This window comes from Ambystoma mexicanum, chromosome 9, assembly GCF_040938575.1.
Source record: "Ambystoma mexicanum isolate Mex_15411 chromosome 9, UKY_AmexF1_1, whole genome shotgun sequence".
NCBI lineage: Eukaryota > Metazoa > Chordata > Amphibia > Caudata > Ambystomatidae > Ambystoma > Ambystoma mexicanum.
The window spans coordinates 959,059,665-959,086,873 of NC_090931.1; the positions used below are offsets into that span (position 1 = coordinate 959,059,665).

At 46.9% G+C, this 27,209-nt stretch overlaps 1 protein-coding gene across 3 annotated transcripts in view; it reads left to right on the forward strand.

Annotated features, from left to right (window-relative positions):
• The window catches only part of FASTKD1 (FAST kinase domains 1), a 677,639-nt gene that overhangs the window by 374,626 nt on the left and 275,804 nt on the right, over window positions 1–27,209 (forward strand). For 2 of the 3 annotated variants that reach the window (XM_069616163.1, XM_069616165.1), the window contains exon 6: window positions 7,765–7,875. The exons of the other annotated variant lie outside the window; for it this stretch is intronic. In XM_069616163.1, the coding sequence (XP_069472264.1) occupies window positions 7,765–7,875 (111 nt within the window). The remainder of the gene's footprint in view (window positions 1–7,764; window positions 7,876–27,209) is intronic. 3 annotated transcript variants of the gene reach the window in all.

A 27,209-nucleotide genomic window follows, 5' to 3' on the forward strand; every position in this document is an offset into this window, starting at 1 on the left:
CTGATTGATCACTTGCTCGACGAATTCAAAGCAATCAGTTTGAAGGTCCCTCCGACCTGTTATGGTGTCTTGGTTCTTTGTTGTTCTGTCTTCTTACTTTTGCAAATTCTCTTTCGGCGAGCGAGGAATCCGAATCAGTAGTGCTCTCATCACTTGTTTCTGAGGAATCTGATGTCCTATTTAACCTCAGATTAGTCCCGCTTTTTCTCGTTGCGTTTGCTTCCAAATATGTCATTTTATGTTTTTTATGTAGAGTACCATTTTGACACTTTCTATTCTGTGAGCAGGCTACAGCAATTGGGCTAGTGTTAGACCCAATCCTTCGGCGTTTATTCGGACGATACAGGTTTGCAAAATGTCTTTGTTCGCCCATTGACTTTTCTATATATTTGCTGCTTCCGGCATTTCCTGCATCTTTACACTTCAATTGGGAGATATCGATGTTTTCATTCGCTAGAAGGTTCTTCTGTTGAGACATTGGGACTGCAAACTTTGCATTGATATTTTTTAGGTCTGAAATTAATTTATCCGCCAAAAACAGCGAATTTCGCCTTTCAGTCATGAAGATTTCTGACTGTTGCAATGGTCTGTCAGATGACAGTCACCAAAAGTCTGCTCATCAGCTATCACAAAAACCTCTCTGTCTAATTCCGTGTTAGTGTTTGTATATCGTGTTGTTTGTTGATCTGGACAGACATGTGAGCTTAGTTTTTTCTCTAAACAGGCAGCCGCTCCAACACACTGCAATTCCTGCTGCCTTTTTATTAATGCATGCCTTAAATCGGCATTCCCTTTTTCTTCATTGCTTTGCATTTTATTATTATTATGTTGTTGTACCACCCGGGAGATATTTTTGAAGTGGTTGACATCTCAACTTGTTTCAGTGAAACACTAGGATGAGAGTCCACCATGGTCACATGTTTGCAGTACTCGGTCTTCCTCTGTACTACAACTGATTGGCCAGAGTTAATTGCACATGCCCGTCCACAATGGCACACCTGCCCTGCCCCTCTTCCATTGTGGGCAGGAGTAGTTTCAGCCACTTCAGCCACTCCTGCCACTCCTCCTTGCTCTCCCAGAGCCTCCCCCAAGCACATGCCGTACACACGTGTGGCAACCACCGACAGCTCCGCCTCGGCCTCCATCATCCGGGGTGGGCAAGCACCAGTCGCGGCACCCCGTAAGCCAACCCCAACAGCTGCCACTGGGGGGGCCGGCACACCTACGCATGGAGCGCCAGAGTCGCCAGCACCCACCGGCGTTCGCAGCGCATGGGTCGCATGAAGAGCTGGAAGTATCGTCAAGCAGGAGAGGGAGGAGCAAACATCTCGCAAGCCTTTAACATCGGGACTTTGCTGCAGTTGTTCTGTATAACAAATATGCTACATATTGTAGCATCCATACCGTCCTTACCGTCTATCAAAGCCGATGTCTTCATGTCGGCACCCTGCCAGTGCAGACTGTAGCCGCCGTAACCATGCACGCGTCAGCGGCGAGGCGGGACTCGAAGCTTGAAATGAGAGCATTGGTTCCATATCACCGCTCACACCGTCCACGGCGAACACAAGGAACACTCCGTCGTCGCTCCGTGTCGCACCGCGAGTGAGAGGGTTTTTTATCCAATTGGTCCTCCTCCTTGCACCAGTGAAAATGGTAGACCGACTGCAAGTCCACAGGAAAATCCTCAGCAAAAACGTAGATAACCCCACATAAAGAACACCCCCCTCGTCACTCCGCCTTATTTTAATCAGAAACAATACTTATCTGAGCTTTTTCTGTGTTTATTCACCTATAAAACATACATGAAGAATAAATGCAACAATGAAAACTACATAAGCGCCAGACATGAAATTCCTCATCTCTGCCAAATCTGCACTGGGAAACTCCAAACCTGGCGAACAGAGATGTGTGCTTAATAGGCAATAGGATTGTAATTGGTTATTTATAACATGCTTAATACCCAAGGGTTTCTTAGCGCAGACCCGGGGTTCGAACCTGTGTTGCTCCACGTCGTCATGCTTCCAAGGTGAGCATGTTGCCCCTGAGCTTTCCTCCCGGTAAGTGATAGATAGTGATACGTCTATGCTTTCCCCAAAGATGCTTCTGTTCTCCTAATCTGCTGTTTTCTAATTTAAACCTCCCACAAATGCATGATAGTATTTTTCCAGAAGGTTCACCTGTTGCAAGCCTCCACGGGCATTTGCTGAAATGTTACTTGGAAAACTCCAAGAGGTAAACACTTCCCTTTTCTCATTGGACCGCGAAAGACGACATAACTTGCTTTTCGGCGTCTGCAATGTTATCATGCACCTTTATTCAAAACAGTCCTTGAGACACTACAGACCAACATAGGCGGTTGAAAAATATTTTTCTAGTGATTCAAAGAATGAAAACAGTATTCAGTGCTCACATTAAAATGCAGCTTTCACTGAGGCTTGAGGCGAATGTCCATTGCTGTTCTGAGCGCGCCCAGAATGCATGTCAAACAGACGCCATGTTTTTAGTTGAAGATATTACATTTTAAAAGCATTACACTGTGTCCGTTGGCCACTGCGCTGCGCTCTGCAGTTTACTTGCCTTTGGTGTCCTCCACAGTGTCAGCATCCGTCAGGTGCCCCTCTAATCTCTGGCTCTCTTGTTCTTTCCAATTCGGTTCACATATGTCCTTTTTAAATGTCCCTGTCTTTCTCTACAGTTTCCATTGACTTGAACATGGCATTGGCTCATTGGCTTACTGTGTCTAGTCATCCTCATTACTCCCTTCCTCTTCTCGACTCAGTACCAACAAAGGGGGGTGAGGTGGAAGGTAAATGAGGTTCTGGGCTAGAAAGACCTGGGAAGTCAGCCATGTAGGAGTGTTGCACTGGCACATCGTTGCCACTAAATGTTGTGATTGAATGCTTGTCTTGACTCTGTCTTTTTCTGTCTCCCTGGAGCTTGTCCTCTTCCCACGTAGTCCTCCGGCAGATAGCCACCCCCTAGGGTCAGAGTCTTGTAGTTTCTGCCTTTCCCTGGCCACGTAAGAGAGGCTTCCTTCTAGGGAATCAGTGACGAGGCTGTTAGATCTGTCACGTAAGTGTTGTAGAGTCCAGTATAGGAGTTGCAGGTGGGCAGGGAAAGTTATTTGGGTTATGTGGCCAGGCATATCTTAACTTTATTTTCAGTTCAAGGAGCCACACCTTTTCATATTTGTTATTAACCTCTTGGGGGTGTATTCTGTTTTTAGGGTTTGTTGGTTTTTAAGATCATGCTTGCATAGTTGGGTAATGTTAAATAGGCTATACCAGAATAGCAAGACTACTTAGTATAATTTAGCTTTATTAAGAGAGAAAGTAAATGTCAAGTAACTGCTGTGGCTTGTGCCTTATTCATTCTTGAGAAGGTTGGAATTGTCTGGGTGCGCTGTTAAATCTCTTCTGAGCAGAGAAGGAAACTGGGCAAGTACACTGCTTAAAGGGAACATTACTTGTGATCAAACTCCTTAATTCACTGATGAGACATTTCATGCAGAAGTTATAGGTACATTTTCAAACTGAGAATACACATGCTTTTCAACGGTTCTTCAACAAGAGCTGCTGTGACATTTTAGTTGGAGTCTCATTACTGTCTCATTACTGTATCCCCATTCGTGAAATGGTGCACGTTTACACAATAGAGACACAAATGGTATCTTTGATTAGGTGCACCATAGGCTATGAAGCCTCGAGTTACTTGAACTTGCATTGCAAACAGATGGATTTAAGAAATGTCAAATTCAGTTTACAAGCTCTACACATACGTTTAAGGAAAAAAGTGCTCAGGCACTGGCATTAAACACATCCATGTTATCCAAGAAAATATCCTGGTAGGAAGCTATATAAGCACTGCCCAAGAGTCCTTCCTTCAAGGCCCAACAACACTCCTGGGAAATAGCACTGATTTAACGAGACAAATACGGAAGGTAGGTGCATGCGCAAGTTAATTACTCTGCATATTGGTGACAATTTTATTTACAGCACTTCTGTTGTTGGCAGGTGTTCCAATTTACCAAATGTTCCCATCAATAGCCAGATGCTGACCAGTACAATGTCAGGTGTAACTCTTTAAATGTATATGTGCTCTGTTCAGGTGCATGAAAGGAAAGTCAGGATAGCTTCATTTCTCACCAAGGCTAGCAAAGGGCCCAACATCCTGAAAGGAGATTTTAACAAGGTAATGGACATAGAATTTGATAGGTCAAGGAGAGACAAATTGGGGAATCTGCAAACAAAAACAGATGCAGTACACACTTACAGGGATATGGATTTGTAGCTCAGATCATGCACTGGCCTTTTATGATCTAGAGTGGTCATTTCAGGAGCTTAGATCGCGGTCTTGGAAACTCCAGCACTGCAAGATCAGACTTGTTTGTCTGAATTAGAAAGAGATTAGAGTTCTTTCAAGCTAATACAGCAGACACATCTGCACTCATACGATGAGACGCAATGAAAGTTACGACAAGAGTGTTTTTTTTATTGATGTCTATGCCACAAGACTCAAATTTAGGCCAAAGGAGGAGGAAACACTACTTCAAGCAACAAGGTCCTAGAACAGGCCCATAGAATTACCTGTTTGTATGAAACCTTTTTGCAGCTGCAATTGGTGAGAAAACAATTATCCTCCCTACAACTGAACAATACTGAATATCAAATATGCAGTACAATTCGTGGGTCCAAATCTAGCCATTTGTCGATCTTCCTGACTACTTTAGTCCATGGTCCCTCTCTCAGGAGACCTGGGGCCACGGGCTAAGTAAGGGTGACCAGATTTGTTCTCTATAGCGCAGCCAATCAATTGGGCAGGGACAAAACGTGTGTGGGGTGCAGCTGGACCCTGCACTGCAAACAAAATAAGTCAAAAGCGGCATAGTGGAGCCCTCTTGGTGCCCCCTGATCTTAATGAGGCCCTCAGAGGGGTACAATATGTACACAAGATGCAGGTGGACTGTGGCGATCTCAGCACCGCCAGAATGGAGTGGGGGCGACTAGATGCCTGCAAACTTAACTAGTGGCCTGTCTACCATCATTGGGGTCAATGTGGCCTCTGGGTCACAGTGGCTGCTTTTTAGGGCTTGAATGGGGCCAAGACTAATGGTCATTTTGGGGGGCACAATGGCAGTTGGCCACTCTGGAATAGAATCTGTGGGAGTCCAGGACATGGCCAAAGGCTATGCCCTGACATGCTGACCATGACCTTTGGTCAGTTAGAGAGGCTGTAGGTTGGGTAGGAGTGTCTGGTGCATGGCGTAAGGCCATGCTCTGCCCAAATGGGAACAGGTTATGGACACTTTTGGGGAATTTGGCCATGGCCAATATGTGTCTGTTTGTGGTTTCTGGGGCAGGGCACAGTGCCTCCTGAGCATGGCTAAACACCTTGCCAAGTGAGCCCATTGGGTTGTTCTGAGGTTTCTGCAGCTATTGGCCACTTTGCATCCGAAGTGGCTGATCTGTTTCTTCAACCTACGTCAGGGACAATTGCATGTCCTATGCATGATCACCTTTACCAAATTTCACAGTGGAAATAAGGCTCTACATGTTGACAATCTGTCTTCACGGTTTCCTGCTCCTTGCTGCAAAAGATAGTTGGATCTTATGGGTACTGTGACTAATCTGGAGGTTTTGTCCCTTCTTCCATGGGGCAGCCACCCACTTTGAGGTGAGCCTGATCATCCAATCTCAACCTAGGGGTTTTAGAAAGTAGGGCCTCATTGGGAGTAACTCACGTCAGGGGGACAGGTACTCCCATTTCCCTAGGGAACGCCCTATGACTAAGGCTTTATTTTCATACATGGGAATCAGAGAAACTGATGTTACATTCAGCTGTGGGACTCAAAATAATTCTGAAAGTGGCTTTGGATGTTTGGCTCAAGACAATGCTGGTCTTTCCTTGTGCTTGACAGTTGGACAGAACACCCCCTTTTTGGTCACAGAGTGAGAATAAAGGAACGATTACGCTTGAAGGGCGAAGAAGACTAATGACTAAAACAACATGTATACCAGTACATTCAACACGACAGGATGGTTAAATATGACATGTAATGATAAGTTTTATATCTAATGAATTATGAATGAATCTGTTGTATTCTGATTAATGTGTTAAAGGTTTATGATCAACCAAAACACAATAATAAAAAATAAAAAAAAGAATGAAGAAGAAGCAATACACAGAGGCGAGCCTTTGACTTGAGCCCGTCAATGAGAGGTGGAGCCACGCTGTACAGCAGAGCTGGCTGTGGCGTGGAAAGAAGCTGGAGAAGGAGAGAGACGCTGCTGACCCTGCACAGACTTAGCAAAGTCGGTGAGGCCAAGGCTGAGCGGAGCTTGCCTTATCTAGTGGTGCCACCACTTTGAGGACGTTTTGGGTCCAGGGCTCGAGAAAAAACACATTGGATCCAAAACCAGGAGGGATTCCTGGAAGCCCTGAGAGAGATTGGGATAATCAACTCTGAAGGCAGGACACTCTGCCTACTTTTTCCTTTGATATTTTTCTTTGTGATAGGGCCAGTTTGAGGATAGGTTTTGGACAGGGGACCGTTTTTGTTATTTTTACTGTTGACTAGCACCGTAGTATATTAGGTTAATAAGGGAACTTCACTTTTAGCAATAGGGTGAGACAGGCGTTTTCTTTGAAGTTGAATAAAACCCTTTGATAACATGTTCTTTGGTCCAGGTCCTCCTTGTGGCTTGCCACAGTACTCTGAAATTGGATAGTGACTTTCTACATTACTTTTTTCCAGCAGCTGTTCTGGACCCATGCTGTAGTACGTTAGGTTGCCAACAGTTTTACTTCTACTGCTGGCATTCCCAATAAAGCCATGCGAGGGGTGGGAGGCAGAGGTGTAAAGGTAGGTGGGATTGAGGGGTAAAAGATGGTGCAGAGGTGTAGCCCCCTTCAAAAGCTCCAAAAATATGGAATACTCACAAGCATTAATTACTCACTTAAGCTATTTGTGCCCACTGTCCCTCTAACAAGCAGTCAAACTACCCTTCCACAACACTTGACAGCATGTAATTGCTCTTGAGATTTGACCCTCCACTTTAGTTTCTTGGAGATATTCACCCAAGGAACAGTTCAGTGCCACATAAATGATTTCTATGTCTATACCTATTGGAACCATCCTAGTCCTGTTCCCTTGTTGATGGATGGCAGCCACCAGTGTATTGATAATATCTACAATACGCGAAAACATTGTCTTTCCTTTAGGTTGTGGCACAAAGAAACAATATTTAAATAGAGTTTAAATAGCCCTGCTGTGTACAACCGTATCAAATATGCAGGGTTCACAATCCTATGCTCAAGCAGAGAAAAAGCGATGAGAGCAAATGAGATTGCCGGCAGTGGGGGGGCGCTATGGGCTCAGTATACAATGCTCTGGTCCATTTTTATTTGTTGACTACAAGCTGAAAGTATTTTGCTGGTCGGGTCAACAACTATAATAATTTCAACCTATTGCTGTGTTGTTCTGTCTACACTTGATGCTTAAATCATAAATTCTAATGTTAAATGTTTATTTTGTTCACCCATTGGCGCAAACTCGTAATAATCACCAAAGATGAAAGGGCATTGTTGTGGCGGGATGCCTACTGTACAAAAATGTATAATACTTGAGGAGAAATTAAATGTCTATTCATGGACAGACATGAAGGTTCTGTCTTAAGAGACTTCTCTGTTTCGTTGACTTGTCTTTCTAAAAATGATCGTTTATATTTTAACATGGATGCTTTCTTTTTATTGCCTTGTTTGCAGGCTTGAATCTGGAGTCCTATTGATTATGGATGAAATCAGCCCACATCAAGCCGTGGCTGTTGTCAACACAATGGAAGAAATTGAGTCTAGAAATCCTCTTCTAATTCAGAAGTAATTTTTATCTCATCATATTCTTTCAATTTATTTTTTAAAATGTATTCGTTGCGATTTCCAAATACAAATAAACAGCAATACAACATCAGACTGTTCCAAATTTCACAACGCCCATCAAACTACCAAAATGCGAACCACATAAGTTCATCCATCTCATAGTTGGCTCGCTTACAGTAATCACAAAGAGCTTGCACACATGCAAGTCCCCTTAGCAGACAACTAGAAGCTCTATTTCAGCATTGTCGCAGGGATCATGTTGGGACTGTATCCAGTTGTTGGAGTAGTAAATCCATGAGAACAATGCCCCTCTTCAAAGACTTTCGTTCCTCTCTGCACCCCTTCCTATCCGGACTCTTCACTTTCTGGTCAGTGGCTGACCTCATTGTAGCAGCCTTATCTGACATCCAACTCATTGCAATCAGGCACCCAATGTTCACAAACGTGTACACCATTTCTGTCCTGTGCTCCAGGGTTTAGGGAGTCCCAACAAACAAATCTCTGGCAATGCCAAATATACTGTACAGGATTTATTTTTGAAGTTCATGAACTACATCACCCCTTGGCCCCCTCCCCTAGAAAAGAGCCACACCGGGGCCTAACCATAGCAAATGAAAGGACAGCTCACCATGTTGTGACGTCTAAGGCAGGCACTTCGGGGTCAGGGGAGGTAATCTATGTTCTGGTAAGTAAATTATATTGGAGTTACCTAAATTTGCCAGTACTGGTCATCTTCTGGATAGCTTCTCGTGCTGTAGACATGCTTTGCTCCATGTTGATCTTCTACCTCTCCTTCAATTTCAGCTGTGATTTCCTCCTATCCACTTAGAGAGCCTTGTAAATTGCTGAAAGAGGCTTTCACCCTGTGGACAAATGTCATTTTTTTTAGATCTGCAGAGAAGTTAAGCCAATTATTTCTAGCAACCTAGACAAGCCGAGTGAACTGTAGGATGTATCCTATTGGAAGATTCAGCTGCCGCCCTCTGTGAGAAATGTACCACTAGAATAAAGGTCGCAGCCCTATGTAGAGCCATCCCTCACCCAACTGTGGAAGCCTAATGAAGGCTCATCCATAATGGGCAGTGGTGCATGAGGGAAAGGCAGAACAATCCACAGTGCTTAATCTGACGGCTGCTGAATTGCTCCAAGTGTTGCAGGATGGAAAGCTTGCCAAGCCACACATGGGATCATGTGCCCTGCCAGCACAGGTTGGCAGTTTTACCGCAGCTCATGGGAGACCTTGCAGTGCTGGAGGAGTTGCACATCCCAAGGCATACACAGAAAAACACATGCCCGGGTGGTGAAGTCTGCTTTAATGAGGCTTCCTTTCGTCCAGGTGACCGACTCTAAGATCTCTGAAGTGAATATATCACACCCTGCTTCATGTTTGTGTGCTATCCGAGATCCAGAGCTCCAGGAGAGCCGTGCGATGAAGTGAAGAACCAGGCTGCAATCAGAGATAACCTTTTACAACAAATGTGTTTACTCTCATGTGGTGTCTGGTCAGGATATGCAAGCCCAACATTATATTGTGTAGTGTGTATGTAAAAGGAGAAGAGCAAGCGTTATTTACTTCTTTTTTTTTGATAAAGTGCTGGATGCAAAACACAATTATCTGAGCACATGTGGCAAGGAATGAGAGGGCATGGTGGAAGAGGATACCTGCTGTTATGCTTTAAAACCACACACACAGTTTTAATGCATTCATAGGCAGCCTTTTGGTATAATCACATGGCCTATTCCATTCCCTGATTGTCAGTGAGACTTTATATCGGTCTTCCTGAGTCCATTATATAGTGTGACAAATCCAGGGAATTCGACCCCTGCCTCACCCGTGATGTTAGGGAGGTGAGCCCACTCCATAACACCCTCCCTATGTGTCGAGGCAAGTGGGACCTCACCGGGAGAGAAACTGTCTCTTTAAAGAAAAATCTCAATTTAACTGAGATGAGTAAACTAGGAGAGGACAGGCGAGGCTGAGAGAGAGCGTAAGCAGGGGAAGCCCCCTGACAAAATCACAGCTGAGAGAGGCGGAGCGAGGGAGAGCCGCAGAGCCTTTACTTTCAGAATTGGTTGGACTGCGAGAGTGAAACGCTGGCAGCCCAGTGTTTACATGCACTAGTGAACCAAGGAGATGGGAAGCCAAGTCCCAATGGTGGTGGTACCATGATCGCTTTGTGGTGGGCAGTGCACCATATATCGACACTGAACCACCCCGTTGAAGAAACGGCAAAAGATCCTGGGGCCCGCAGCAAAACCTGGTCAATGAGAAGGACGAGACCGGGGCGCCGCCAGAGTGCAAGAGAACGAGGCAGAGCCAAAAGAAAGCCTGAGTGAACGCTGACCCCGGGATGTTTACCTACCAACTCAGACGTAAAGGGGAAGACGGGAGAAGCGGGAGGTCGCCAGGAAATCATCGCACATCAGGAAAAACTCATTGCAGTGAAATTGATGAGACATGGAATGGAAAGGTGATGTATTGGAACAGTAACAATGTGAGAAAGAGAGTGCAGAGTAAATCTGTAAAAGAGACTAAAAAGCATTGGGTACAAATTACCTGGTACGAGATGGAGATATCCCATTAGACAAGAAGTGCAAAGTGGAACTCATTGGGAAGAGAATGCTGAGTGTGATATAAAGACCAGCAGGGTCTATAAGAAAGAAACACCAAGTAAGCTATCTCAGGAGAGAGAAAACGTTAAATACCAAGAAACTCTGTCCCAACTAAGAAAGTATGTCATAGTAGCCTTGATCAAACGATAAGACAAAGGATAAGAGGAGATCCATGGAACACTGCCCACGGAAAAAACAGTAAAACCAAAAATTTACAAGGTCAAATACAGAAAGTGAGGAGAGACTATTTAAAGGAACCATATCAAAATATTTTTGGATTACAGAACGGATTCTTTAATCCAGGGAGTCATTTTCCTGACCATTTTTCTTTAAAGTGAATTTACATTTACATGAATAAGGGTAGTCATCTATTCATTGCTTTGAATATGGACAGCAAAGTTTTTTTTGCGGAACGTGAATCGTGGAATTAGAAAACTAAGACTGCAGAAGCTGCTTAATATGACGGAATAAACAGCGAGTTCATGACGGTGGAACTTGTTACGCTGTGGGCATCTAAATTTGGATGCGTAGATTGAGAAAATCGAACTGTCTTAATTTGAAACCATGAATGCTACAAAGGGGCATACAAACTTTTGACCTGGAGAGGCGTTTGTTGAAGTGTTATAACTACCCACTGACAGTTGTTTGAAAGGAAGAAGCAAGGTTTTGCAGTGTCAGTTGAATGGTTTTTAACAAATCTACATTTCCAAAAGTGTTGGCGGAATTGCGCGCACACACTGCTTCCCCTAAAGAAGTCACATGACTATGTATTAACAGAGAATGTGAGATGAAACATGTCGGGCATTTTTGATAGTGTTCTGAAGTCAAAAACTGATAATAATTAGTGTTGCATACCCAAATCAAATACATTGGGTTACAAACCGTGTTCTGAATTTGAAAATAAAGACGCCAGTACAATGCTGTTGTGCGATGGTTTAATGCGCGATTGTCACTTTGGGTGATGTTGATCATTTTTATTGTTGAGGTAAATATATTTTTGATGGTATGATGGTTAAGTAATTTCGAAACTCCATATACGAGAATACTTAGCGCACTGACTAAGCAACCTGTGAGATAGACACAGAAGGACCATTTACTATTGGTCCGTAGTCGAACAATGAGACGAATCGACCTCATACTTTTTAGTTACAGCGATTGTGCTGTTAACAAGCAGGCACTTGCCTACGAAGGTTCAGTCAGTGACAGCTTAAGTTATTTAAACTAGTATGCACTGCACCTTATGCACACTAATCTAGCACGTGCGCATCAAGATTGCCATACTCATAAAAGATATTGGGCAACCTATGCACCACATAATGCCCATACTACTTACTTGTGACACATTTTAATTACTATATTAATGCTGTCTCATTTGAGAGACTAGATATATAGTGGTCATATAACAAAAGGAACTTACCTACTACAAAATGGCCGCACTCTTGGCATGTAACATTCTGAACACCACCAGGAGGGGCTAAAAATTGGCTCTTGAGTTTGGTTTTAAAAACTGGCAAACAAATGTACAACTGTAATCGTACTAAGCCTGAAGAAGCTCGAGTAGAGGGCGTAACGCTTGGCTTTTTTAACCCTGATGGGTGAGTGATATTCTCTTTTATGGTTCACCATGATTGCCACTAATGTCAATCTTTTAACCCTTATGATGCACTTTATCTAAATAAAGACATTTTATTACCAAGCACGATCTATGAGTGCCAGGGCATTTTTCATGTTTTTTTGTTGACATAAGTAGGCCATGCCTTAGTATGTTTAAGAAACGGAGTGCTTAGCTGTAACTGACGAGCACCTTACAGCAATAGGGAGAGAGGGGCATTATTCTTAGCATTTAATAAACAATCTATCAAATGTCAAAACCTTGTCCGCGTCGCCTCCTGACCCGCCACAATAGTTATGCAGAGCCTGTTTCAAGAGGCAAGCCAACCTTGAACAAATCAGTGATTCACTAGCTACCTGATCAACGACCATAATTCATGCATCCACCCAATGCTTGTCTGGCAGGACATGGACTTTCCGCCATGCACTTCGAACTGCGAATGCTGAACATATGTAAATAGTGCTCTTTTTCACCTATCCATTTAGTCCTCTATCTGCTATGGCTCAGAATATATCTGGCCACTCTTGAAGCATCCTGTCATGCCAGAGTGGCAGTTATTAAAAAACACGCTATTGCTGCAGCCTGAAGTACACAATGTGTACTGTGGTGCAGGAGCCAAACATTTGTAGGATAAGGATCGAAACTGTTTAAGTAATTTGAAGAAAAAAAACACCCTTTTCCTTTACTCCGTTCTTTTACTTGGGCCACAGTGAGACTGTCTCCAAAAAATATACATCTTTTTTTCTGAAGTAGGTTTTCAAATGTTTTAAATAAGTGTTGTAAACTGTGTAACATTTGCACAATGAATATTGTTGATCAGTGTTACAAACATTAAAAAGTATATTTTTCTCTTTCAAAGCTTACACAGCTTCACAGGTTGCCTCGATTTCTCAACCCACCTTACCTTTCATTATTTGTCAGGATTAGTCTTTCTTGCACACTCTTTAACCTTGAGTGTGTTACATCATAGTCTCTTGTGCTCTGTAGAGTGGTGCCACAGCGCCCACCAAAGATCTCTTGCTCTCTGAGCTAGTCACCTGCTAGTATCTTTTGGTCCCAGGGCATGAATTTCTTGCTTGTTTAGTGTGCCCGCACTACAAATCCCAAGGTGCAGTTCCTCTTTGACTGGATCGTTTGTCAGTGCTTCTGCACTGAATTGTGAAAGTGCTTAATTCTTAAATCTCCTCTGCGTTAATTCAGTCCTTTATGTCTACATGCCTGTACTATATTCCTTTCTGACGGGGCTCATGCCCATAAACAATGTTTTTCTGGTTGCCTAGGCACTACAACACCCACAAGACACTTCTTCTCTGTTTGCTGTGAATTTCAGTATGTGGTGCAATTGACTGTCAATGCTTCTGTTCTTAACTCGCTTTACTTGTTGAGGACTTCGAGAATTGGCCCTCTTAACATTAGTCACACCTCTGCTTGTGATTCACTTAGCATTGTGAGCGTGTCTCTACTTGTGTTAATTGGCGTTAGTGCTTTTTTTACTAAGCACTAGACTTTGTTAGTGCTGCTACGCCCATCCGACTGATTGAACCATAACTCTCTCTAAACAACTCTTGTAGTCATTCACTTGGTTACTTAGCACACTTCCGTCTGTTTGAACTGCAACTCAGATTAAACAATTCATAGTCCTTGGTTCACTTTGTTTGGTAGTGCTAATGCCATGAAGCATTTATTACTGCTAGATTTCACCAGTTTTACAATGTTCTTTGGAAAATTTGACTACAACTCCCATGAAGCAGTTCTTTTGTCTCGTCAAACATTGGACAGGTTTGGAATTAAACAATAGGATGTGGCATGTATCAGTTCTCCTGGAGTTGCATGGTCCCAGTGGGATGAATTTTATATCTCCAGGATGTGCTGAAGTGTTCCTTTGGTCCCCATTTCTTATGCAGTACAGGATGGGAAAAACGCCTGAAGGATCTGTATTGAGTTTCAAATTTGAGAACTAATTGGGTATAAGGACCTAGCTCGAAGGACTCCTTGTTCTGGCCTGGATTACCTTCTCTTCTGCGCACAGTTTTATGGTTATAGCCAAGCTCACATCTTGATTTTAGTCCCAGGGATATAGCACCCAGCACACTTCTTTATGTCTCAGTCTCAGGGATAGTACACTCAGCATACTTCTTGATGTCACTTTTTTGTTTTCTGGTTTTCATCCTCTGGCATGGGTAGCCCTTCTATGATTCAGGGTGTAGAGACAATAGACGCCTTCCAGCATGTATTTCTTCCCCAACGCTGCCTTCAGGGGCATTCTTACAGGTTTGCCAAGGCGTGAATGTGTACCCTCGCAGGGAGATTGACCAGAAGGAAAGGAACTGGTCTGGCATCTTGGCCACTGGAAGAGAATGACAAAAGTTACACACAGTATTTCACCTAGGTCCCACCACCTCCCTACACTAAACCCAGTGTACCTGAAGTGAAGGTTTGTAAAGTCCCCCTGTAGGAATAGAACGGAAAGACACAGGAAGGGAACCAGCCCATCGTTAAGACAACTGCCTTGAATGGCACGAGGATGCCAAAAAAGATAAGATCCACAAGGGGGCTACCTGAACGGCACAAGGATGCAAACTACAGGTTGGATCCAAGAGAAAGTAAAGTCCAGAACCAGTTAATCAGGTGGTCAGTTCTATACCCAAATCCCACTATGAAGCAGATAGTTGTTCCAGTAGAGTAACAACTTGAAGATCCTAGGGTGGGGAAAAAACAGTTCTCCAGCATGGGGTCTGCATTGGATTCACATGCTCATGAATATTCCCCGTCGTCAGGCCGGGAATCCTCGGTATAGAAAAAAATCAGTATCAGTTTCGTTTCGGATCTGTCTTTCTTAGTAGTAACCAATCACTGGTCTCTGGGTCATACTGCCCTCTCCCTAAGCCCCGCCTCCGGCAGCCATCCTCAGATTTTTACCGCACGTTCAAGTGTTGGGAGTCCTCGTGCTGTAGCTCTCAAGCTTTTGCTGCGTTTTCGCGCTTTTTCAGGAGATTTTTCTCATTTTTCAGTTAAATGGAGCCTCGAGCTCCACCGTTTCTACATCCGATCAACGGGGATCCGTTTCGGAGTTTTCTACGCCCCTCAAGGGTGAAGATTTTGTCGAGTTACGCTTTTGGAGGATTCCAGAAGTTCCGAAGCCTACCCCGGACATGGCCCAGGAGAAAGGAAGTTCGACGCCCGGGAAGCTGTTCAGGACCTGCCCTGGATGCCAGCTTCAGAATGTTTTCAAGGAGGACGAGCATTCGTTATGCCTCTACTGTCTCCATGAGGACAAGACGCACAAGGAGGAGGACTGTGCGTTTTGTGGGAACATGTCGGAGCGGACCATGAAGGATCGCCACCTCCGTCTCGCCAACTGGCTTGAAGGGAAGAGCCTGTCAGGCGAGAAGAAGAAAAAGAAGTGTGAGCGGTCTTCTAAGTCCTGTGAGGGTCCCCCGGCGACGGGGGCCCAACAAAAGGCTAAGCACCGTGAGTCCGAGGGCACCGGGAGCGCCCAACGGTCGGGCTCCTTGGCTGCCAGACAGGGCGCATCCTCCCCGGCGCCATCAACCACGAGCCAATGCTCTGGCTCGGGTAAGAGGAAGTCCGAGAACCCGGCGAAGCTTCTGGAGAGGCCCCGGTCAATCTCGAAGATTCCGGCAGAGGGGGAGCGAGGCACGGACCCTCCCCCCAAGGTGAAGGCCCCAGGCGTCCAGAAGGTGACGATGGCCTTAATTCACCCTGCTAAAACCTCGATTGAGGATGTCGCCACGGCCCTGGCTCAGCCTGTGGAGGCTACATCAGTGGAGGCGCCCTCAGGACCCAGAGTCTCCCTGCCACTGCGGAGGGAGTCGTCTTTCAGGCCCATTGAGAAGACCCCCACAAAGTCCTCGTTGGAAAAGGTGGGGGAGGGCCTTCGTGGATACGGACACGACCTCTGAAGAAGAGCTCATTGAAGTCGTGGAAGAGGCCGAGCCCATCGGGAGGGATCCCGACGAGGGCGACGACGAGAGCGACGGTGTCGCCGACGAGGCTCCTCAAGAGCCCTCGCGCCCGTCGTTTCCGGCGCCGGAGGACACCTCGGTGGCCATTTTGTCAGCGATTCAGTCCTTATACTCGGAGATGAGGACAAGGTTGCCCCTTCCCCCGACGGAGGTACCTGAGCCAGAACCGACGGGGGAACCGGAGCCAGGACCTTCGGAGAGTCCACTGCATAAGAGGAGGACGACGCATCCTACGCCACCTCTCCCACCCCTGCGGCCTGCTCTGCCTTCCCCCCGGTCTACTATCCACGGGGATGATACAGGCACGGACACGGCTTCAACAGGTACAGATGATGACGGAGGCGATGACGGGACGTGTCCCCCGTCGCCCCCTGCTCGGGCGTCCCCGCCCGACGAGATTGGATCCTTTCCTGCCATGATTTCCAGGGCATCTGAGCTTTTCCAGCTCTGCCCAGAAGAAAAGAAGAAAGAAGGGTTCCTTTACCAACGGCGCAAGGCTAAAAGGAAGACGGTCCTCGCCCTGCCGCTTCTTGATGACATCTGGGATGAGGGGCTCGCCCTCCTCAAGAACCCTGCCACGGCGCCGGCAAAGAGGGACCGGTACAAGAAGAAGTACCGGGTCCCCGACGCTGCCCCCTTGTGCCTTCGGGCACAACCTACCCCGGATTCGGTCGTCTCGGCGCAGCAAAGAAGAAAGCTGGGGGGGCATCGGCCTCGACATCAACTTCCCAGCCGGACAGCGTGGGCAGGAAGTTGGACACAATGGGACCACGGATCATCTCATCCGCAGCGACGACTATCAAGGCGGCCAACGCCCTGGCTATCGTAGCCCGCTACGACAGGGAGTTGTGGTTCAAAATCGCCCCTCTGTTAGACTTCCTTCCGGACGCCAAAAGGGCTGAGGCCCTTGAAATCCTACAGGAGGGGGAGATTGCTTCGGACCACGCCATCACGGTGACAACAGACATCGCCGACACCGGTTTCAGTCAGTTGGGCAACAGCGTTTGCTTGAGACGACAAGGATGGCTCAAGGCCACGGATTTCCGCCAGGAAGTACAAACCAAGGTTTTGGACATGCCCTTCGACGGGAACAACCTGTTTGGGAAGGCGGTTGATGAGTCCCTTCAGGCCATCAAGACAAACACAGAGACTGCCCGGGCACTGGGAGTGCTCCAACGACGACGGCTGTCCTTTCGGAGCGCCGGAGGCAGACAAGGTGCCTCCAAGGGATCCGGCAGTGGCTCCTCCATTTACCGCCAAGCGGCAAGATCTTCGTCCCAGGAAGCCTTCAGGGGACGCGGCAAGTCAGGTGGTGCCCGTCGTCGTCGACAAGGAGGTCAAGGAGGCAAGGCGACCTCCAAACAAGATTGAACCGACTGTGGGGTCTGGCCCCCGCCGAAGCACCCCGGTGGGAGGCCGGCTGGCGAGGCTCGTCAGCGTGTGGGAGTCCATCTCCACCGACCGTTGGGTGCTGGACGCCCTGGCCCAAGGGCACGCCCTCGAGTTTCAGAAGAAGTGCCCTCGCGTTCCACCCGTGGCCAGGAAGGAAAATCACGTCCCTCAACTACCGTTGGAAGTAAGGGCGTTGCTCAAGAAGGGTGCCATCGAGCTCGTCCCAAAGAGGCTTCGGGGCTCCGGAGTTTACTCAAGGTACTTCCTCATAAAAGAGACAGGAGGATGGCGCCCCATCCTGGGCCTACGACAACTGAACAAGTACATCAAGGCACAGAAGTTCCGTATGGTCACCCTCCAGCATGTGCTGGGACAGCTGGAGGAGGGCTATTTCCTGTCGTTGTTGGACTTGGAGGATGCGTACTTCCACATCCCCATTCTAAAAAGGCACCGAAAGTTCCTCAGGTTCGTGGTCCAAGGGCGGCACTACCAGTTCAAGGCCCTCCCGTTCGGATTGAAGTCGGCACCCAGGGTGTTCACCAAGTGCCTCGCACCGGTGGCGGCGCGGCTGCACCTACAGGGGATCCACGTCTACCCCTACCTGGACGACTGGCTCATCCGGGCAAGGACAAGGGAGCTCGCCGTGGACCACACTGCGAAGACCGTCCAGCTGCTCACAGACCTGGGATTCTCCATCAACTTTCCAAAATCCCACCTGGTCCCGTCACAAGTCGCACTGTTTCTGGGAGTCAAGCTCGACACAGTGGCGCAGCTGGCCTCGCCGTCGGAAGAAAGGACCAGGACCATTCTGGGCAAGGTGCAGCGTCTGCTGGCCACGGACATGGCCAGGGTAAGATCCATCAAGTCCCTCCTCGGGATGATGTCCTCCTGCATTTATCTGGTGCGCCTTTGCAGGCTTCGGATGAGACCCTTACAGGAGTTCCTCAAAGCCCGCTGGATCCAGTCGACGGGCAGCTTCGAGGACAGGATCCCTCTCAATGAGACGTTCCGTCAGGCGATCCGGTGGTGGAGTACCTGCTCCCATCTGTCGGCGGGCACAGACTTTCAGACCCCAGCTCACCAGGTGACGGTGACGACGGACGCCTCCCTGGAAGGTTGGGGAGCACACTCCGAAGATCTTCACGCGAGAGGCCTTTGGCTCCCAGAGGAGAAGTCTCTCCACATCAACATCTTGGAGCTCCGCGCGGTGTTCTGGGCCCTCAGGTCCTTTCTTCCGTCCCTCAAGGGCAAGGTGGTGAGGATATTCACTGACAACACCACCACGATATCTACATCCGGAAGCAGGGCGGAACCAGGTCCCCGGCCCTATCCAAGGAAGCCCAAGATCTGTGGCATTGGGCCGTCGCCCAGGGGATGTTTCTGGTGCCTCTTCATCTGGCAGGAATAAAAAACACGATCGCCGACTCACTCAGCAGGGAGCTGCACTCGTGCCACGAGTGGGAACTACGCCTGGATCGACTCTTCCGACGATGGGGCGAACCCCAAATCGATCTCTTCGCGACGGCGACGAATTCCAAGTGCCAGAGGTTCGCCAGCAGGATCCCCCAGCCAAGGAGCATGGGCGATGCTTTCTCGTTCCCCTGGGACGGCCTATTTCTTTATGCGTTCCCTCTGCTGCCGTTGCTGCTCCGGCTCATCAACCAGCTCAAGAGGTCCCGGTGCAGGATGATCCTCGTCGCACCGGCGTGGCCGAGGCAGATCTGGTTCCCGGACCTTCTGGACTTGTCAACGTCCCCACCAGTCAAGCTGCCGACGGACGCAGACCTTCTCTCCAGAGAAGGAGGCGCCATTCTTCACCACAACCCGGAGTCGTTGAACTTGCAGGCCTGGCTCCTGCAGCACTAGAGTTTGGAGGGTACGACATCCTGGCCAGCTGCAGAGAGGTTCTTGCAAAGGCCAGGGCGTCCTCAACTCTCAAGTGCTATGGGCATAAATGGAAGAGGTTCTCTGTCTGGTGCCGTGCACAGAAGATTAACCCTCTGCGGATTACGGCCCCTCAAGTACTGCCCTACCTACTGTCGCTGGCCAAAGCTGGACTGGCTCACGCCTCCATCAAAATACATCTGGCTGCAATCTCCCGATATACCAGGACTACGGGACGGGCATTCTTGTGGTCTCATCGCCTGTTGAAAGAACTCATGAAGGGACTATTCCGATCATTCCCGCCGGTGAAGGCTCCTGCCCCGGCGTGGGAGCTTAATGTGGTCCTGACCAAGCTCATGGGGGCCCCATTCGAGCCTATGCATTCGGTGCCTTTGAAGTTCCTGTCGTGGAAGACAGCTTTCCTCGTGGCCATCACCTCCGTGCGACGAGTGGGAGAGATCCAGGCCCTATCTTGCAAGCCTCCATACTTGACTTTTCATGACACGAGGGTGGTGCTGAGGACACACCCATCCTTTATGCCCAAGGTGCCGTCGGACTTCCACCTCAACAAGCCCTTGGTGTTGCCAGTTTTCTTCCCGTCGCCTTCGTCGCCGGCCGAGAGGACTTTGCACTTGCTGGATGTAGCTAGAGCACAGAAGTTCTACGTGGACCGCACAAAGAGTTTTCGGAAGACGTCGCAATTGTTTGTGAACTTTGGGACTGTGGACCAAGGGAAGGCTCTCTCGAAGACTTCCATTTCCAGATGGCTCTCTGGCTGCATCATGCACTGTCACCGGTTGGCAAACCGACAGCTGCCCGGCCGTCCGAGAGCCCAATCGACCAGAGCGATCGCTGCTACCACGGCGTTCCTGTCTGGTGTGTCCCTGCTGGACATCTGCAGGGCTGCGACGTGGAGGTCGACGCACACCTTCACAAGATTCTACTGTGTCGATCGGGACTCCAGGGAGGAGTCCAGGGTCGGCCAAGCAGTGCTGCGCAACCTGTTCGCCTAATGTGAGCCTGGTGAGGAGGTAAGAGTTGCTTAATGTTGAGCCTGTTGCCACCTCCCGTGGTTGTGCATGTGTGTACTGCTATGTATTCTCTTATTCATTAGCATGTGAATCCATGCCAGACCCCATGCTGGAGAAGGAACAAGTTACTTACCTGTAACTGTTGTTCTCCAGCATGGGTCTGGCATGGATTCACATGCGAACCCTCCCGCCTACCCCTCTGCGGCTCTTCACTTGGTCATACTGCTACTTTACGTGCTACCAAATCTGAGAATGGCTGCCGGAGGCAGGGCTTAGGGAGAGGGCAGTCATTGGCTGGGGGCAGTATGAGCCAGAGACCAGTGATTGGTTACTACTAAGAAAGACAGATCAGAAACGAAACTGATACTGATTTTTTTTCTATACCGAGGATTCCCGGCCTGACGACGGGGAATATTCATGAGCATGTGAATCCATGCCAGACCCATGCTGGAGAACAACAGTTACAGGTAAGTAACTTGTTCCTTCTGGTAAAGTTCTACAAGGAGATTGAAGCAGGAATACCAAGAATAAAGGGCAACACCCCACCATCGCTGAAGGTGGAAAGGGTAACCATAATTTAGCTAGTACGTTTGGCACATACCACCAGGCAAGAATACCAACAGGCCCCTCTCTAAAGTCTGGAGTTCAAAGGACCGAAGTACTCGGATAAATGGAACGGACAAGAAGGCGGCAAACGGCAGGTTAAAAAATGGGCACACTAGGTTCGTAACAGCCACACAACACAAGACTGAATTCCAGGGTCAAACAACGAAAGTTGTTAAGACGGTAGAGTCAGAACACCCAATGACTTAGAGTCACAGAAATATCACAGAAAGAAGTGCAACAACAACTTGGGACCAACTGTATTGTCAGGCAGTTCCCCACAGCTCTGGCCCCATATAAGGCAAATGCCAGCTGGCTGCCTTCAATATCCGTTAACCAGCCTCCCTCCTCCAGTGCAGTGATGCATATGCGCGCTGCCACACAGAAGCATGGGGGCTGAAGTCCTGTCAGAGTCTCAGTGGGAGCTGCCAGGCTTGGTGTATGTGGCATGTAATCCGTGACCAGTAAACGTTGTGGGTACTGTGGTGCATGGCAACCCACTCTTGCCAAGACATTACCTTTTTTTTGCATACCAGCGAGTATCTCTTCTCCTTTGATTAGGTTGTTGCCAGACGGTTGTCACGCACCAGCGTGGAGTCGCCCTTTTAGGCTTTAGCCTTCAACAGTCTCTCGCTGCTCCCCTCTGATCTCTGGCTCCTTCCAGGGTCTGAGATAGAGCTGGCGTGTTTAGAAACACAAAGAATAGAGTTAGGAGAGATTGGAGAATTTATGTGAAGTGGGCAGTGGGAAAAAGTAGGAGGTGGTGGTGGGTATTACTCAGTAGTTAAGCTTACCAGTCCAAAATGGCTACCCTATTCTGCCAAGACTACACTGGAAGTAGTAGAACACTTCAGGGTAGAAGCTGTTTTGGACCTTTGTTAGGACTCTCCCCTCTGAAAATGGTGCTTGACAACATTTCTTGTGAGCTCTATTATTGTGCGTGTTTTCTTCATGGGTTTTCAAAGGGAGCTTGGTTTCCTTTTTGTTGCCCTTTTGCTGCCTCTCTTGCTTTTGCACTTGCTTTGTTCCTTTTCCAGTCCTCCCAGAGTTCCCACTCCTTTCTCTTTCATAGTGTGCTTCCCTGCTTGCGCAGGTGCTGGCTGCCGTGCCTAGTTTCCTTCCATCTTCCCATCCCTGGGATGTTGTTAGGGCCAGTTGTACAGTATTTTAGGCATTTGGGTGTACTTGTGTTCCTTCTTAGTTCCGCCCCTCTGGTCTTCTCATCTGATCTTTCCCTCATTCAAAGGCCTCATTCCTTTCTAGCCTTATTGTGCTATACTGGGGTTTTACTCTAATGCGTTTTTTATTATTTTATTTCTGTACCTGGTCATTGTGCTGTGAACCCGACGGACTGAGTGGAGTGATGACCCACCCCCGATTTACACCGGGTAAGGAATTTGTTTGGTCTAACCCGGAGCTCAGGGTTACAGAGGAATAGCGGTCAAGATGGGTACCCTGTTATGTGCTTAAGGTGTCCAGCAAGTAACGGGGGTCTGGCTCTATAGTGGATGTCCTCACATCTTCCCAGTGGGATCATGCTAGTAACGCTAGCCCAGCATGCTAGGGACCCGACAGGAGGCTTGAGGCAGATTGGTGTCTGACGTCTCATTCTTCATGTTACCATATCCCACCTAAACAATAGCCCTCAGAAGGCATGTAGTAAAATGGTCTCCTTTACTCTGGTCTGTGCATTTTCTGATCTGTGAGCTCTAACGGCATTCAGGTTTCTCTTTGGGGCTCCGTTTTTCCCTCTGCGGCTCACTCCCAGGATCTGCTTTCCCCAGTGTAATGCTCTTATGGTCTGCTCCCCCACCTCTACATTGGGCTTATTCTTTTCCAGGTCCTGGGTCTCGACCTGAATCTGTGTCTTTCAGTTCTCCCACTCTGCAAGGGATATAAGGTGCCCTTCACACCATATGATGGTTAGGATTCCCCAAATCTCACTCGCTCTTATTCGCCTTCCTGGCCTGTATCTTGGCTCTGAGTTCACTGCTCTGTCATTTAGGTCTACGCTCCTGCTTCCATTTGCCAAGAGTGAGGGAACCAAGCTTCTTCTATAGTGCTTTGACCTTGCATCTACTGTTTGATTGTCTGTGTTGGTCAGGTGTTTCTCTGCAGTGATCTGCTCAGGGATACATTTTCTGTAGTTCTGAACTGGTTTCGAGTTCTTTAAAAAGACTGGTAGCCATTGCTAATTAATGCCATTTGCCTGTGTTGTTTATTTGGGGGAGAAGCCAGTTTCCCTCTCCATATTTTCTTGGCTATTTTGAAATTTTGGATCCTGAGGCCTGCTTGCTTCTCCTTTCTCTGTGAATTTTGAGTTTGTTTGAAATGTGGTTTTAAGGCCAAATCAGTGCTTTGTTTATTGAGGTCCTTCTTCTGAATGGGGAGTGTGAAGGTGTGTCACTTTGTTGTTCTGCCTGAGTAAGGAGGAGGGACGATTAGTGCATGAGGGGAGAGTACCAGGGCGTGTTTTCCGTCATCTTTGAGTGGTGTTCAGTGGTCTTATTTAATATAATGCAGGGAGAAGTAGTTGAATACTACAGGCGTGGGTTGGGATGGCTTCTGCAGCTTTGTGGGTCTTGAAGTCCCATCTCCTGGTGGTTTGCTGGAAAAGGGGTTCTTGGTTCTCAGGGGCTCCTGCCAAGAAGGGGGTTTGGTAACAGGAAATCCCCTTTATGTTCTATGTGCGATCCACAACCTATTGGCTTGCTCCCTACTGTATTGCGGCCGGTGGAGTGGCTCTGATGAATCACCTGTCTACCAACTCCAAGCTCTCGTCACTTAGCAAGCGGATTCTGTTGGTCACAAGATCCCCACCTAGGTCATCATGCATGGTGGAAGTTGCCTAATGTGGCCTTCTTAATTAATTTGGCTTGTTGCCGCTACATCGCTCCACTGTGTGTTTAAACTACAGCTTGCACACAGCAATCCATCCTTCTTAGTACACTTAGTTTGTCAGTGACCTTGTGCTCTTTGGAGTGTTTGAACCATGACTCAAATCATACATTTCTTCATCAGATTCTCCTCAATGGATTCCATATTCTCACCTTCAGGATCTCTGCCTTCCTCTGGCTTCGAAACCAACCACAAAACGTTCTCTCCAACTTCTTGGTTTCTCTGCTCTTTCTCACAATCCATCCCAGGTGTGCTATTCAGAGCTTTCTTTGCTGCTTATTTCCTCATGGAGGAGCTTTGTGGAAAACTACTCCTCTTGTACTTCCTACTTCTCCAATGATCCAGGCTTTAACATTCTATGGAGACGATGCCCAATTACTATGTAAGGGGGAACATTGGGGTGCCGGCCCCTAAGTGCAGGAGAGAACCTCCAAAAGCTGTTCTCTCCCACCATCAACTTAGGGCAAGCAGGAAGAAAGCCCCACAGCTCTGCCCCAAATAATGCTGTAAAGACCATCTTCAGACAGTATGCCTCCAGGGAAGCATCTAGCGATCTGGTGGTGAAAAGCATATGTAACTGCAAGACATCTCCCCTCTGCCCCCACTTGATCTATAGTAAAATAACTTTTTTTTACAAAAGATCATCCCACCTCCCTGAGGCCAAAAACCTAACACGCATGTAGTCTGAAGTGGCCAAGTGGTTGACTCTTTACAATAATTTAATTTAGTTTATGAATTTTCGGGCTCCTAACCTATTCCAATATTGAATAATCGGCTCATTTCCCTGCAATATTCCCCAAACCCTGCTCTGTGCTCACAGAAGTGCTTTTTTTATAAAGTGCAATAGCAGGAATGATTCCCAGACATTTGGGGGAAAAACAGTACCAGTCACTAGCAAACCATTTATCTCCTGTTAAATCAAAACACCACCATGCCTAACTTACACTTTACAATCCAAGTATTTAATTTTAATAAGGGCCAACCGAAAACCCTGGTCGACAGTAACCACCCCCACCTCGGAATCCCTCTTGTACGTGGGATCTTCTATCTTGGCTATTCATCATGCCCTCAAAACCAATTTTCTCTGTAGTATGACTGGTATTAATCATAGAGATGGGTCGTTATTTGAAGGGGAACCAGTATCCTGTTTAAGAATGGGGACTTTAATTGCTCCCTTCCATTACCGTGGTAGGAGCTGGCTACCATGAATGTATGCGTGTTCTTCAGTATTACCGGGGCCCAAATGGCAGAGTCAGAAGTCAAAAGATGTAGAGTAATCACATCAGTCAGTCCAAGGGTTTTTCATGGTTTATGGCTGCAGTACTTCTCCCATAGAACCAATGGGTGTGGGCCTGCTAAGATTACTTAAAGTTATTCTGCCATTCCCAGCCCAACCAGTGGGCAAAGCATACAACCTTTGAAATGATCATCACACATTGCTTCATTAATCACGGTTGCTCTTCCAGTCAACACACCCTCAATGCCCCAAGCTACCAACTATCAAAGGGCATTTGAATCTTTTTAGGCAATGGCTCCATCTAGCTCCAACTATGCTTGTCTAACAACAGCCTTTTTTAGACCTAGGCTTTACTAATGGGAGGCATTGCTGCCGGAAGTTTTAAATACATTCTTATTATTTTTTGTATGTTTTAGCCATAGCTTCATTTGAACAACCCTTGTTCACTGTTCTTAGAGGGGCACAGCTCCACCTCACTGACGAGGCCCAACCATGCCGAAACACGTGTCTGGGGTTGCTGTCGGTACTCTTGTTCAGAAGAGAAATGCCTGACATTTCGGTGCTGGACTGACCTTGGGTAGAACAGACTGATATGTAGTGGATATTTCTCTTCTGTGAATGGGATGGTGAGCTAAAGAATCTGGTTGAGACTCAAATCTGGGATATAGGCTGGTAGAGAGACACTCCCAGAACCCCCCTTACTTATGAACATCAGCTCAGTTCCATGCAGGAAGCCTATCTCTTGCTAAACAAATGTTTGTTCATACTGAAGGCCACCAGTAATCTAGTGGAGCCTACTATTGCAAAGATAGATTGGGAAAAACATCATCCCATAGTGTTGCTGGGCATTCGACATGGTGTAGCTGGACAATAATTCACCACCACTCAATTCAGAGCACTATAACCTGGCACTGGGAACCCTCTGGTAAGATACTATGCTTGAAGGATCCTTAAAGTCAGACTTTGGAAGTTTTGCTGGCTCAGTATCACTAATGATGTGGATTATTTTTGTTTTTGTATTTGGTTTAACGATGCAACTTTCACAAAAACAAACTCAATAAAATACAATATTGTCAAAAATCTAACAAACCATACAGACATTGGATAAAACCACGATGCAATCCATCACAACCCATTTCACATATAAACATTACAAACATTATAATTCATAAACATTTAAAATAAGCTGTATGGTTTCAAACAATCATTTTTTCCAATTCCTTTCATGCATGAAATGAAGCTGCAGCAACAAGCAGGGGTGAACCAGAATAAATGGGCGCCCAAAATTGATCACTACCAATAGTCTCCAACCTGTGCACAAACCTACTATAGCCCTTGAAATAATTCTGTTTTAAGATCACACACAAAGTTAACACGTCTCCCAGTTTCAATCTGATTAAGACAGAGCCGACAATGTCTCTGTTTATACAGTATATTAGCCCATGCACCGATATTGTCCATTGTATGTTAAATGTTAAATCGAAGTCTCATTGTAAAAGAGAGAAGCTGTCGACAATTCGTAGTCCCCAGATAACTAAATGGTTTGGGAAAATAAAACTTCTGCCTAACATTATCCATATTTTTTCCCGCCTGACAGATGCCTTAACATTCCACTCCTATCCCAAGCCCTGGCCTTCGCTTTCAATTCCTTAAGCAATAGTCCAAGATTATTAGGCATATCAATTTACAGCCCAATAGCATAATGGAAGCATGCAACCTCCATAGCAAATTCATTAGAAGCTTTTGAAACATTACTATCAGGACAGGTAAATAAGCTTAATCCTCAGCCGATTAACATTTTGAAATAAAACGCTCTGCCAGCAATCTTCCACAAAGTAAGAACAGATGTAATGCCCAGTTTACAGCACATTGCTGCAACAGGGGTTGATCTGGGAAGACCCAGTGTGACACGCCAGAGTTTCCCTTCTAGAGGTCTTATCCAAGATATTTCCTTTTCAAAGAAAACTCAAGCCCATAAAGAATGCACAGCACAATGCTGGAATTGTACAATTTAAGGAGTCCTTCAAGAGAATAACCATCATTGATGGAAGTAAAAGCTGTAATCAACTGAAATGTAC